Source organism: Struthio camelus, chromosome 4 (assembly GCF_040807025.1).
Source record: "Struthio camelus isolate bStrCam1 chromosome 4, bStrCam1.hap1, whole genome shotgun sequence".
NCBI lineage: Eukaryota > Metazoa > Chordata > Aves > Struthioniformes > Struthionidae > Struthio > Struthio camelus.
In genome coordinates, this window is record NC_090945.1 from 82,707,384 (window position 1) to 82,719,763 (window position 12,380).

At 37.6% G+C, this 12,380-nt stretch overlaps 1 protein-coding gene across 6 annotated transcripts in view; it reads right to left on the bottom strand.

Annotated features, from left to right (window-relative positions):
* Positions 1-12,380, bottom strand: part of CTNNA2 (catenin alpha 2) — a 475,578-nt gene that overhangs the window by 60,752 nt on the left and 402,446 nt on the right. For all 6 annotated transcript variants that reach the window (XM_068943743.1, XM_068943741.1, XM_068943744.1 and 3 more), the window contains 3 exons: positions 6,453-6,545; positions 6,017-6,173; positions 2,451-2,651 (listed from right to left, as the gene is read on the bottom strand). In XM_068943743.1, the coding sequence (XP_068799844.1) occupies positions 2,451-2,651; positions 6,017-6,173; positions 6,453-6,545 (451 nt within the window). The remainder of the gene's footprint in view (positions 1-2,450; positions 2,652-6,016; positions 6,174-6,452; positions 6,546-12,380) is intronic.

A 12,380-nucleotide genomic window follows, 5' to 3' on the forward strand; every position in this document is an offset into this window, starting at 1 on the left:
CACACGGACAGGGCACAGAATGGAGTAGGGTGGTCTAAACACTATTCTCACCTCTTTACTGACTCATGCTGTGGCCCTAGAAAACCACGCACCTTTTTTTAACCATCAGTCACAGAGAAATGATAATCAATGCCTTTGCAAATGGCCTAAAGAAACCAGCAGATAGAAATGTGCTCTGATATTAGGAGCCACATTCGTGGCAGGCATAAATCACTTCAGCTTCATTGACTCCAGGGAATTTGGGCCCGTGCTGTCTTCTTCACTTGTACAATTTTTAAGCGAAGCACAGTTCTCAACATTTAAAATGCACATTTGTTTTTCTTTTTGGCTTTATATTCGTAAGTTTACTTATATTTTAAAAAGAACAAGATATAATAAACTTTGACACTGAGGAACAGGGATGCAGTTTTAAGCACTGCATCCCAGCATTAACAAGCTGATGTTGTCAAGATGCACTTAGTACAGAGCTTCTAGCACTTATCTATAAATCAAATTGTGTAAAGCAGTGCATTAAATATGGAATGTATGGATTTAACGTGCTTACTGTTGGTTTAGTTTACTGTGCTTTATCACTGTCAATTAGTCCTTTGAAAAATTAATAGAAAAAATTTACATAATATCAGGTCAGAAATTTCAGCCTAATAAAAAGTCTGAAAATATATATTTTTGTTGTTTAGTAAAGAAACCTTACTGACAGGAAGAAATCTTCAGAATCTCTCCTTTTCTTAAAGCAGAGTTTAATATGAGTGCATAACCAAATATTTTACAATATCAAACAGAATAGATTATTTTCTTTCCATGAACTGATACTAGCAGTCTAGGCACTTTTGCAGCTAAGCCAGCATGCGCGTTCCACTGATCTCTCATTGATTATATAAAAATTAGGGGGACTAATGATCACCATTTCCTGATCTATTTTTGCTTCTCTCTCACTAAAAACTACCTCAGACTCAAATAGAATCACTACCTTTTCAGCAAAAATAAAAACAAAAACAAAACCCACCAAATTGACAACCCTTATTCCATTACATCCAAACTATAGAGGGTCAAAACCTCACAGCTGAGAAGCTGTTGAAGTCATTGCCAACAAGTATTGAGTCCCCAGCGTGAATTTTCAGCCGTTGTATGTGTTCAAGGCACAATGCTGGTCATAAACAGGATAGTAAGAACCTACATTTCAGCTATAGTTTCCAATACCTCGTAATGAAAGGATAGAAAATGAAGAAATTCCTGATTTTGATCCTTGGGATTTTTTTGTGCAAAGAAGGCTTGGGGTCCCTATTAGGATCAAAAAATATTAAGCCAGAAACAATAATCACACAACAACCAAAATTAAATCATTCCAACAGGTTTTTAGCTCATTTTGCTGATTTCTATACTAAAAGCTAACACAGTTGTTAGCAGTTCTAAGACAGTTTTTGCTTTTCTGCCTTGCAGGGATCTGTCTGGTTGTTTTGTCTTAATGTTACATTTGTTGTGTATGCACCTCACTTTTTACTTCTAAAATAATCTTGATGATTACAGGTAGGGTAGGATCAGTGCAGCAATTTTTAGCTGTGTGTGTCTACATCATAGCCAGTCACTTGCACAGTGAGTGGAGATCTAGTCCATAAAGTCAATGAAATTTAAAGCATGATTCATCCGACCAAATGTATGCATCTGCTTTAAGATGAGAGAGCCCTTGGTAATACTGGCTGCACTGAACATTCAACCACGCATAGCAACAGATAATACAGAGCATAAAGGAGGTCTAAAAAGATCAGCTGAGATTTAATCACCTACATTTGTTCAGATGAATCCAACCCTTGGTCTGTGAAGGCAAAACACATTAAAAAATCAGTGATTTCACCTAATCTACCTGTCCATTTAGTCTCGTCGACTCTCACATTTTTGCAGTTAGGTAATTTATTTTCAGTCGCTCAAATGTATTTTCAATGAAAATGTGTTTTGCTTTGTGTAGAAACACAATTTTAGTTACCAACAAGCACATTCATCTGCACAGACCAAAGAGTAATGTTTATTTTTCCACAAGAATATCTTAGAAGCGCAGAAGTTGACAATTTGCCCATCCACTCTCTGAAAAAAAATTTGTAATGATTTTCTAGAAACAGACAGAATTCATAATGAATAAACTCAGAAGGAACTTGAAGAAAAGATTATGCATTTTTTACTTAAATACATTGGACCTTTGATGAAGTAAACTATCCTAGATGGGTTACTGAATTTCTTTTCCTGTGCTGGTCTTGTTAATAGGACTTCTGCAGGAGCATTAAGCAGAGAATAAAGAAGCACTTAATTCATTAATTAATTCATTAATTTGTCATTAAGTCATTAATTTGTTTGTTTATATCTCATTCTTAAACATAGATGTCCGTCTGAGTTACCAATTTCAGAAAACTAACCGAAAGTTGTGAGTGACTTATATTGAACAATATTTCAAATATGCTTACCAGTTTCAGAGAGCAATTTGGTAGCTTCCAGTACCTTCTCCGTATAAACTCCTGTTTCATAGTTTTCCATCTCTGCATTAATGATGTGAATAACTCTGGCTGCACGGCCCCGGATGGCACCAGCAGTTCTGTCCAGTGTATCAACATCCCCCTCTTGCAGGGCAATCACACACTTGTTCACGTCTTCCAGAATATGGTTTTCTATAAAGCAGGAGAAAACCCCACATATAAGGCTCACTTCTTTTCATTCTATCTCAGAGCAAAGCTTACAGATTTGGGTAAATGACAAATGTCAATGCATTAAAAAATTGATAACTGTCATTACTCAGTCCTTTAATATCTTTAATACTGCAAAACATCCTTTAATACTGCAAAACAAATACCATTCTGGGACACTGTGTCATTCAGCAATAAAAATCCCAAGTATGAAATTTAACCTTAGAAGGGATTGGGCTACATCCTCTCCTCTGTGCTGGGAGGACCTATCTGTAATTCTTTGAAAAACAGTCAGATTAATTTCAAACATCTCACTGAATTCTATTATAATAAAAGTGTAATAAAAACCAATGTGAGAAGGAAATTGGTCAAAATATTTTGCAGATTCTCTGAAAAATGGATGATTTTTTGAAGACTGATTTATCCACTTCTATAAGTGTTTAGTATATTTGGTTCATTTGTATCTAAAAAAATCAGAAAACAAAACCAATTTGAAAAGACAGTAACAAGTGGCCTTCGTAGGCAGCAGGGAGCCTGCGCCCTAGCAGTTATCTCTTTTGCTCCATTTATGTCATCTGCACTCCAGATTAAGGTGTGAATTTTTCATGACAAAGTATAATCATATGTGACTGTACGTATTTTGAAATAACAGTAGACAACACTGCGTGTCTCCTCAGATGATGTAATATTAAGTAGATTTATTGAAATCATGGGAGCTAAATCATTCATTTTTGGCCACTCAGAATCCAAAGATTTATATCTATATATGCAGCGTATATGGAATACATTCTTCTATATAGGCTGCAGTACCATTGTTTAAGTAGCATGATCACATCCAGAAAATATGAAACGATGAAGCAGATTCTGAGTAGCTCAAACTCTCTCTCCCTCCAGCTGGAACAGTCAAAATAATCATTTCAATAATAAAGCCATGACTGAATTTGGCCAAACTCACTCTGAGAAACTCAGCAACTCTAAACAGCAACTTACTTTTCTTCTAAAGATATCAGTAAACTGAAAATAAAATGCAGTTCCTTGTAGTAAATTAAATTTAAAAAAAATCAGTGCACCGACTACTTTTCTGTTAATTATCATTAGCCACAAAATAGAACGCATGATGATTATCAAAAATTCTAAGGTTAGATCATTTGATGATTCCAGAAATGTTTGGCATGATGCTGGATTTCAAACTGTAACAACTATGAACAAAATCTGAGAGTCCCCTGTGCAGTGAGTCAGAGTCATTTGAAAGGCAAAATTCTTTGTTTAAAAGACTGTCCATCCACATTAAAAAAACAAAATGTTGCTTTGCTAAAATATTTCTTCTTTATCATCATCATTTTCTTTATCATACCATGGTCAAATTTTGCCCAGCAAGAAGTCCTTCCTAAATATGAACAGGAATGTTTGGAATATGTTTGGAATATAAAGTAACTGATCAAAATTACAGTCAGCCACCGTTTGGTAGCCACTGTATTAAGAAAACATACGATCAATTGTGACACATAACATGAAGAGAAGGAGGTGTCATTTGTGCTTAATCAGACACCAGGCCATTTTTAATGCTTCACTGGTTTAACAACCAAAAATAAACTACTCTGTGTAAGCCAAGGCTTCAGAACCCATAGCTAGCAGCACCAGCCTTTCTGGATGCACTGGATGCCTCCTCAGTTTTAATATATAGATATCTATGGAGAGCAATAGAAAGAAACCTAAAAAAAAACCCAAATACTAACTTTTAAGCTACCTTGGGAAATTTCAATCTAAAGCCAAACATTGTAACTCAAGACTATCTCGATAAATGTGTTACAGGAAAAATATGATTTGAAAATGACAAAAGCTAAAAGTGTCATCCGTGCAAATATCCTCTGATTTTATGGATACAAGCGCTTGGAGCAAATGAAAGTCCCCACACAACTAATCCAATGGCCATTCGGAGCGTGTTTCCCATCTTGAGCTCACCGGCTAGATCTGCGGGTTGCCCCTTCATTGTAGAACTAGGTCTGTTGAAAAGTGTTTGCCAGCTTCAGCTGTCAAACCAAAACGTACGTGCTACCAGGGTCTGAAGTACCCTTTCACTCTGCAAGTTCATCTTCGTTTTCTCGTCATGGCTTGCAGTACACACTTTGGCAGTGGTGCTGAACAGTGGAGTGTGATTAGACTAAATCAAGCCACGTCCTAGTTACTAGCGATAACAGGATGCAATTAAACAAAATAAAGGGCAAAAAAGAAAATCAAGGAACTTTTTAAAGGATCTTCTTTTAAAGGATCTTCTTCCCTAAGATCTCTGTTTTATTAGGAAGTCAAGGAAACTTCAAAGAAAGGAACTTAAAACAGAACGCAATAAAATTAAGGCCAAGCAATCTCCTGAAGCTTCACCTCTTTACAACCTTAACTGGGAAATGAGTTTTCTGCAGCAGACACTTATCCTGAGACACCTCACACTTGGCAATTAAGGCGTTCATTGCCTATGACTGTGTTAACAATGCATTCTGCTACAAGTTTACTATTTTAATAGGAAAATGGAGAAAAGACTGTGACCCAGAGAGTTAACCTTCCTTCTCTTCTTCATCCCTTCTCCAACTAAGGACTAAGTTACTTTGCCTGTTTTTGTAGAAGAACTTGCTTGTCATTGCAATCCTTCCTACCTAGTTTAGACAGTTGCAAGGATTTCTTTTCATATTTCTCATGCTGCTTTACTTCTCCTTTCTATCTGGTTGCGTTACGAGCTGCTCTAATAACTCTGGGACCCCGAAGTGTTTCCCAGCTCTCTGGAAACGTACACCCTGGTCGTGTTCTGAAAACACATGTGGATAGGACTCACACGTGGCATTTGCCTATTTCCCTTCTTCCTATGCCTGTTCAGGGCCTGGCTACCTGGAATGGATGATCAAGGGGGGATGACTGTGCAATATACCTGTCCCACTGTTTAGATGCAGCTGATCTGAGCAAGGCTAGAAAAGAAAGTAAGGAAAGCTCATCTTTCCTCCTTTTGCATAGATGCATAAGGACTATTACAATTTTTGCAAACACGCCCAGCTTGTCACAAGACAATAATACGTTTCAAAAAGGTGGCCAAAATCCTACTTTGTGCCTGACTTGAAACAAAAGTTCTCTCCAGAAATAGCAGCACATACAGGAGGCTATTTTCTGGAAGACAAAAAGCTAACCATTGCTACCAAGGATTAATTGGCAGGGCTTGGTTGCTCCCACTGTGTATTGTAGATCAGCATTCCAACAGGGTGGACTAACGCACTAACGACGCTTTAGGAATTGTAGGTTTTTTCTGCTCCAACCCATTACTTTAATTTACTGTCATATTTTTTTTCAGACTCCCTTGATCCCAGTACCTGAGACAGAGAGGAAATCATCCACCGAAGTGATGTCATCAACAGCTTCAGTCAGAACTCGGACTTGTTTCTCCCACTGGTCTTTAAAGACATCCATGTTGTCCTGTGCCACTTTGCTCTGAGGTCTGGCCGCCAATGTGAGTGCAGCATTTATTACCTGTTATTCAAAATCATTTGTTACGAGGAACGGCAAGAATTTTCTCATGGGAAAGAACAAAATGATTAAAGACTGTTAAAAACACAGCTGTATACCCTGTTCGTTACCCAGGTCTCAAGATCTGAATGTACCTTTCACAGTTTGTGCATAGCAGTCAACAACATAAAGACAGAGGTAAGGCTATAATCTTCACATAGGGTGTTTTTTGGTGTCAGCTGCCTTACACGTTTTAATTCCGTTAAGAGCTCTCAAGTACTTTTTACCATGAATCTGACTTACCTGTGGGCACAGACTATCAATCTGTGTTGCTGCCATACGGACTAACTTCACACCTTCTTCATTATTAGAGATTGAACAGGCCAGATTTGCAACCTGCAACAAAATCAACAGAATGAGAATCAAGTTTTCGGCAAGTGGGCCATTTGATACATTTTTCCGTCTTTATTGAGCCTTGCCTAGAATGAAGGAAGTGTACACAAGAGGCATGATATGGCATCTGCTGTGCTGATGAGCAGAAATCCATGTAGAGTATTTCTTTACCAGCAAACTGAACTAGATGTTTTCACTGTTAGATATTTTTCAAAATTTTGCATCACTGTCAAGTGTTTTAACTCCTCTTCCATAGCTTGTAGATTACAGCTATGGAATCCTACATCCTTTTTTCTCACTTTCTTTTCCCTTTTATTAACCATATCTATCATGCATAATTGTAATCAGGCTAATTCATATAACATGAGCTTTACCAAAATGAAGAATCTCTGAGGTCCTAAAACACAGTTTGTGCTTTGCCATCCATAAACAAAATTCTGATACCTTCACTAATAGTGGGCAGTTACATATTTTTCAAATATCCCCATTATTTCAGATGTTGATGGCTTTATGCACGTTAAAATAATCTTAATTCTCAAGCAGACCTTTTTATTTCTATATGGCTATCTGCTCTAGAGTAAAATGTTTACCAGTAAGAGTATCATAACTTGGTCATGTGAGGGTGACTGAGCACTGGAACAGGTTGCCCAGAGAGGTTGTGGAGTCTCCTTCGCTGGAGATATTCAAAGATTGTCTGGACGCGATCCTGGGAAATGCGTTCCAGATGACCCTGCTTGAGCAGGGTGGTTGGACTAGATGATTTCCAGAGGTCCCTTCCAACCTCAACCGTTCTGTGATTCTGTGAAATATCTCAGTGAAATGGTTCACTTTGTAAAGGCTGCCTAAGTATCTCATTCAGAAATGTAGGTATCTAAATGTGCTTGCTCTGCCCCAGTTTTGGAAAGTCTGAACCTCAAAATGTTGAGGATTGTTAGGGCAGAGTTTGAGGAACACATGAATGAGATTAAGCAACCAAACCATGACCCGAAACATCACAAAGCTGCATCTCTGTAGCTTGAAGGCAAGTGGGGGAATCTATTCTCCTAGCACATACAGTGCTTCTTGCAAAAAAATCCAATCCCAAAAGCTTTGTGCTAAACTTACAAATCTGCCCTGGGGCTTCGAAACAGCAGTTCATGTCACAGTACACGTAATTACGCTAATCAGTGATATTTAAGTCACAAAGGTACATTTTGGGAGGGGGGAGTACAAAATTATTTTTTTAATCAACTGAAAGTATGGCTCTTAATTCTAATCTACATTAAAACAAACTTATAAAATTTTAAACAGGCTTCCTTGATATTATTCACTGTGCCTGAAGGCATAACTATCAGTTGGAAATGATTCATGAATTAGTTCAAATATCCCCATCTTTCCAATTTTCCTCTGGTCTCCCCTTGTGGTATTAATCTGTTCTCATCTCCAGTGCACATCGCCACATTAGCCTTGATCCATCTGTTCTTCCTAGAACCCATTTCACTTCGCAGTTATTTAGAACGTGGTTTGCATACATCACCGTGCCAAAGCCCAGGAAGAAATGAACCTTAGGCTTCAAAGAGTCTTACAGGCATTTCCTCGGTGAGATTTTATCATAATGTTGTGATTTTTATTTTCATTTCACGGCGAGACAAATGAGTTAGTCTGTTTGTTAACAGCCTTACAGCACTCGTGTCAAAAATGTTCTCCTGAGCTGACACGTTCCAATTAATTCACCATTTCCTGTAGTCACTTTTTTGCGCACATCAAATAGACCACTTTAATCTTCATGAGAAACAAAAACTAAGCAGGATAATAATTAGAATGCAGTAACATGAGTGGAAATTATAGACCTTAAAAACTAGCAAATGGTATTAAGTTCAGCAAAAGTCAGCTTCCTGTATTTAAAATAAGTAATCTTTTAGATTGCCCTTTCATTTTGTGATTAGCAAGATGACAATCTGTCCTAAGGCTCCAGATGCACCATATATATCTTACTTTCTCTCAGACAGCAGCGAGATATGAGAGTGAAAGACTCTGGGTGTCATGAAATGGCAATCAAACTGTTAGGCAGCTCTGAGTTCTCTGAGTTCTCTTGAAATAGATCTTCTCAGAACAAATCAACTCAGAGAAAATCAAACTTGTTTCTTCTCTGTCCCTGTTAATTACTCTTGCGATAGAATTTGATGAGTGGGATATTTTAAAATGTCCTGGTTTTGCAAGGGAGGTAACCTGAGAAAACATTTTCTCCCATTTTGTAAAATACTTCAGAACCCAGTATATTGTTTTGGATACAACTATCAATACCCAAGGAGTAACAGTGTAATGTACGGCTACATTAAACATGCATCAAAAGAGCATTATAGTTATCTATTTCCAAAATAAAAAAAAAAAACAAACCTGCATATCACATGCAATTCTAATTTAAATGTTTTCTGTAGTATATTTTAAATACTGCTTGAATACAGTCCTGCATCAGCAGCCGCCGCACTAGTGTCAGAATTCAGCAGGGATTATGCCAGCTTGTACCACGGGAAGCACAGAGACAAACAAATCCTACAAAGGTCGATGCAATGTGGATGAAACTGAACTGAGCACTAACAAACCAGAACTATAACTTTACCTAAAACTTACTTTTGAAACATGGCATGAAATAGACACTATTTGCTACCGCCTGCATTTTAGTGCCATTGTTCCAGCACGGATCCATGAAGCAGTACAAGTTTTAAGTGCATTCAATCATCAAATACTACACTATTTCATTATTTTTATTGACTTTGTTATCAAATATACAATCAAGTTACAATAAATTAATACTTCTTGCAAGGCAAGGTCCATATGTATGCTCTTAGTTACCACATGAGGTAATTCAACATGCTTTAGTCTACCGCAAAAGAAAATTAAGCTAAAGTCAACAGCTTCATCTATTTTTGCTGCCTAAACAAGAACAACAAAAATTAGACCCAGTTCCATCCCACTTAGCTTAGACACTTAACTGAGACACTTGAGCTAGGAGCTATCACCTCTTTCGACAGTGGTGGAGAGAGCCAGGCACTTCAGGAGAACGTTTCAGATCTTTAGTGCAGTATCTCACTCTCTAGATGTGTTTAGTCCGTTTTTTAAATGTAGATTAAAGCTAAACTTATTAAACAGCAATGCCTTATTTATATATGTGACCCCGAGGACTGCTGAAAATGGTCTTACTGAAATAAAAGAGGGAAAATTTTAAAAGTTAGCTTTTAAAGGTGCATTAAAACTTGTTTTGCACGTGCATATTTATTATAATATATATGGTGAAGAAGCCAAATGCCTCAGAGTTGGGAGTTCTTCTTATATATCTCTCCACAGATTTAGCATTGGGTGCAGCAGATAGCGTGGAAAGTAAAATAAGGAGGGTTGCATGTTTAAACTTCACAGTATACAGTGGTAGTATTTCAAAAACATGCAAGGATAGACTATGTGGGCAATGAAAGTTCCTTAGCAGCTTATGCTAAATATGCTAAATATGCTATTGCTACTTAGCATATTCTAAATTGGACCATCCAATTTACACATTTATATACTGTGACCTAGGAGTGTGAAATGCTATATTGCTTTCTTCAAGTAACCTGTTGTCTGAGATCTGTCAGGAAAGGGATGAGAATTCTGGGCTGCTCTGAATTCGGTGATAAAACTTTTATTAATTTGACTGAAATTGGTCTTTACTGTACCCTACCGAAGAGGAACACCTACCATAAGAGTGTATTTGCAAGAGCATTTTCAGGAAGGGTCTGTGGGCCTCAGAAGTTATTGTTTGTCCCTGTCGTTTTGCCAAAACTTTGATTTGACAGCCTTTACCTTTATACTTCAAATACTCTGTTTCCACTGAACCAGAGATTTCATGTGATGCTGGATGTGGAAGTAATTAGATAATTAATTTTTCTTTTATTCATCTGTTTACTGAGTTCCTTGAACACACTGAATTCACTGTTTGCCTAAGGAGAACCTAAGTTAGTATTAAGATCAATGTGAACTATCTGAAGAGTATTTATATGAATGAATACATTTTAAATACCAAAATCAATGAACTGCGAACCATCCTTGAAATGCATGAGGGACCAAATAACAGTGAATCTGGCTGTGCAGATAAACACTGTTGTCCAAAATTTCAGGTCGGCTAATCTACTCTTATAACATCAAAACAATTGCTAAAGACCTTAAACCTGTCCTGTGAGAGTATGGAAAAGTAATGAGCAGGAAAATAAATGCTTCAGCTGCAGTAATCCCGTGTTCTTCCACAATCACCAAAGCCAGCCCTAGAATAGGGAAGTGGAAAGGTGCTTAGCGACTCCTTGATGTTAACTTGCCCCCTTTGGCACTGATAGCCCAAGAATGCAATTCTCCAGCTTGTTGGGTATCTGTCTTTAAACGTGGAAGTAATTCTATTAGCTTCAATTATTCAAAATATATGTAGGATCAATTCCAATAAAATGTATTTGATTGTATTTCAGCCTCCAGCACTTTCCTGCATTAAATGAAACATAACAGATGGCAGAGGAAGGATTTTGTTTCAAATGCGGGGTTTTATAACTGCTGTTGAAAGGACATACCAAGGAGAGGAGGTCCTGAATCTTATTTATTCTAAAGTTATACCTATATAGTGGCCAGAAGGGTAACTATTACATGGGTAGACAATGCCTACATTAGCTTTTCTCTACCTAGCATGGGTAAAAATCACAGGGAAGACATGCAGCACAGACCATTATTTCTCACGGCACCATGGGCTACACTGAAGTCTGGGCTACCATTTTTCTTTGCATTTGCCAGCCACACTATCTAGAACAGCAAAACTTATACTTCTACTGTAAAACTGCACTGTAAGTTACCAAAGTAATCAATTACATGCATCTTTTATATCAATTTAGATTATTTTTACACTGATGAGAATTAGGCACAGCTCTCTTTAATGGTGTTTTTAAACTATACTATTTCCACTTTTGACTTGAGTTCTTCAGCATTATTAAGAGCAATCATGCCTATTAAAAATATTGTCCTCCAGTTTAATCTTAAATTCAAAGATTTAACAGGGCCACTGTGAATTTAATGAAAGTGAAATAGCCACAGAACCTGAGTATGGTTCAGATTGGCAGGGACCTCTGGAGATCACTTAGTCCAACCATGCTCAAGCAGGGTCACCTACAGCACATTGTCCAGGACCCTGTTCAGAGGGCTTTTGAATATCCCCAAGGATGGAGACTCCACAGGCTCTCTGGGCAACCTGCTCCAGCGCTCAGTCACCTGCATAGGAAAGAAGTTTTTTCTTATATTTTGATGAAATTTTCTGGTGTTTTTATTTGTTCTAATTGTCTCATCTTGTCACTGGCCACCACTGAAAAGACCCTGTCTCTGTCCTCTTTACACCCTCCCCTGAGATACTTCTACACATTGATCAGATGCCTCCTGAGCCTTCTCTTCTCCAGGCTGAACAGCCACAGCTTTCTCAGGCTTTCCTCACATGAGAGATGCTTCCGTCCCAAAATCATCTTAGCAGCCCTTTGCTGGACTGCCTCCAGCAAATCCGTGTCTTTCCCGTAGCAGGGAGCCCAGAACTGGACCCAACACTTCAGATAAGTTCAAATAAAGTCCAAAGAAAGGAATTAATAACTTGACATGAAAATGTAAATAAAGGGACCATAATAAAGGAACACCATAATAAAGGAACAATACCAACACAAAGGCTGCAAAGTATTGCAGCTAATTTGTGTAGTCTATTGTTTAATTTTTAATTCGCTTTTCTTTTTTCTACTCTAGATTACTTAGAAGGCACACACTGGAAGACAAAAGAAGTTCTATTCAGCTTCTTCCACCATTAAACCATCCAAA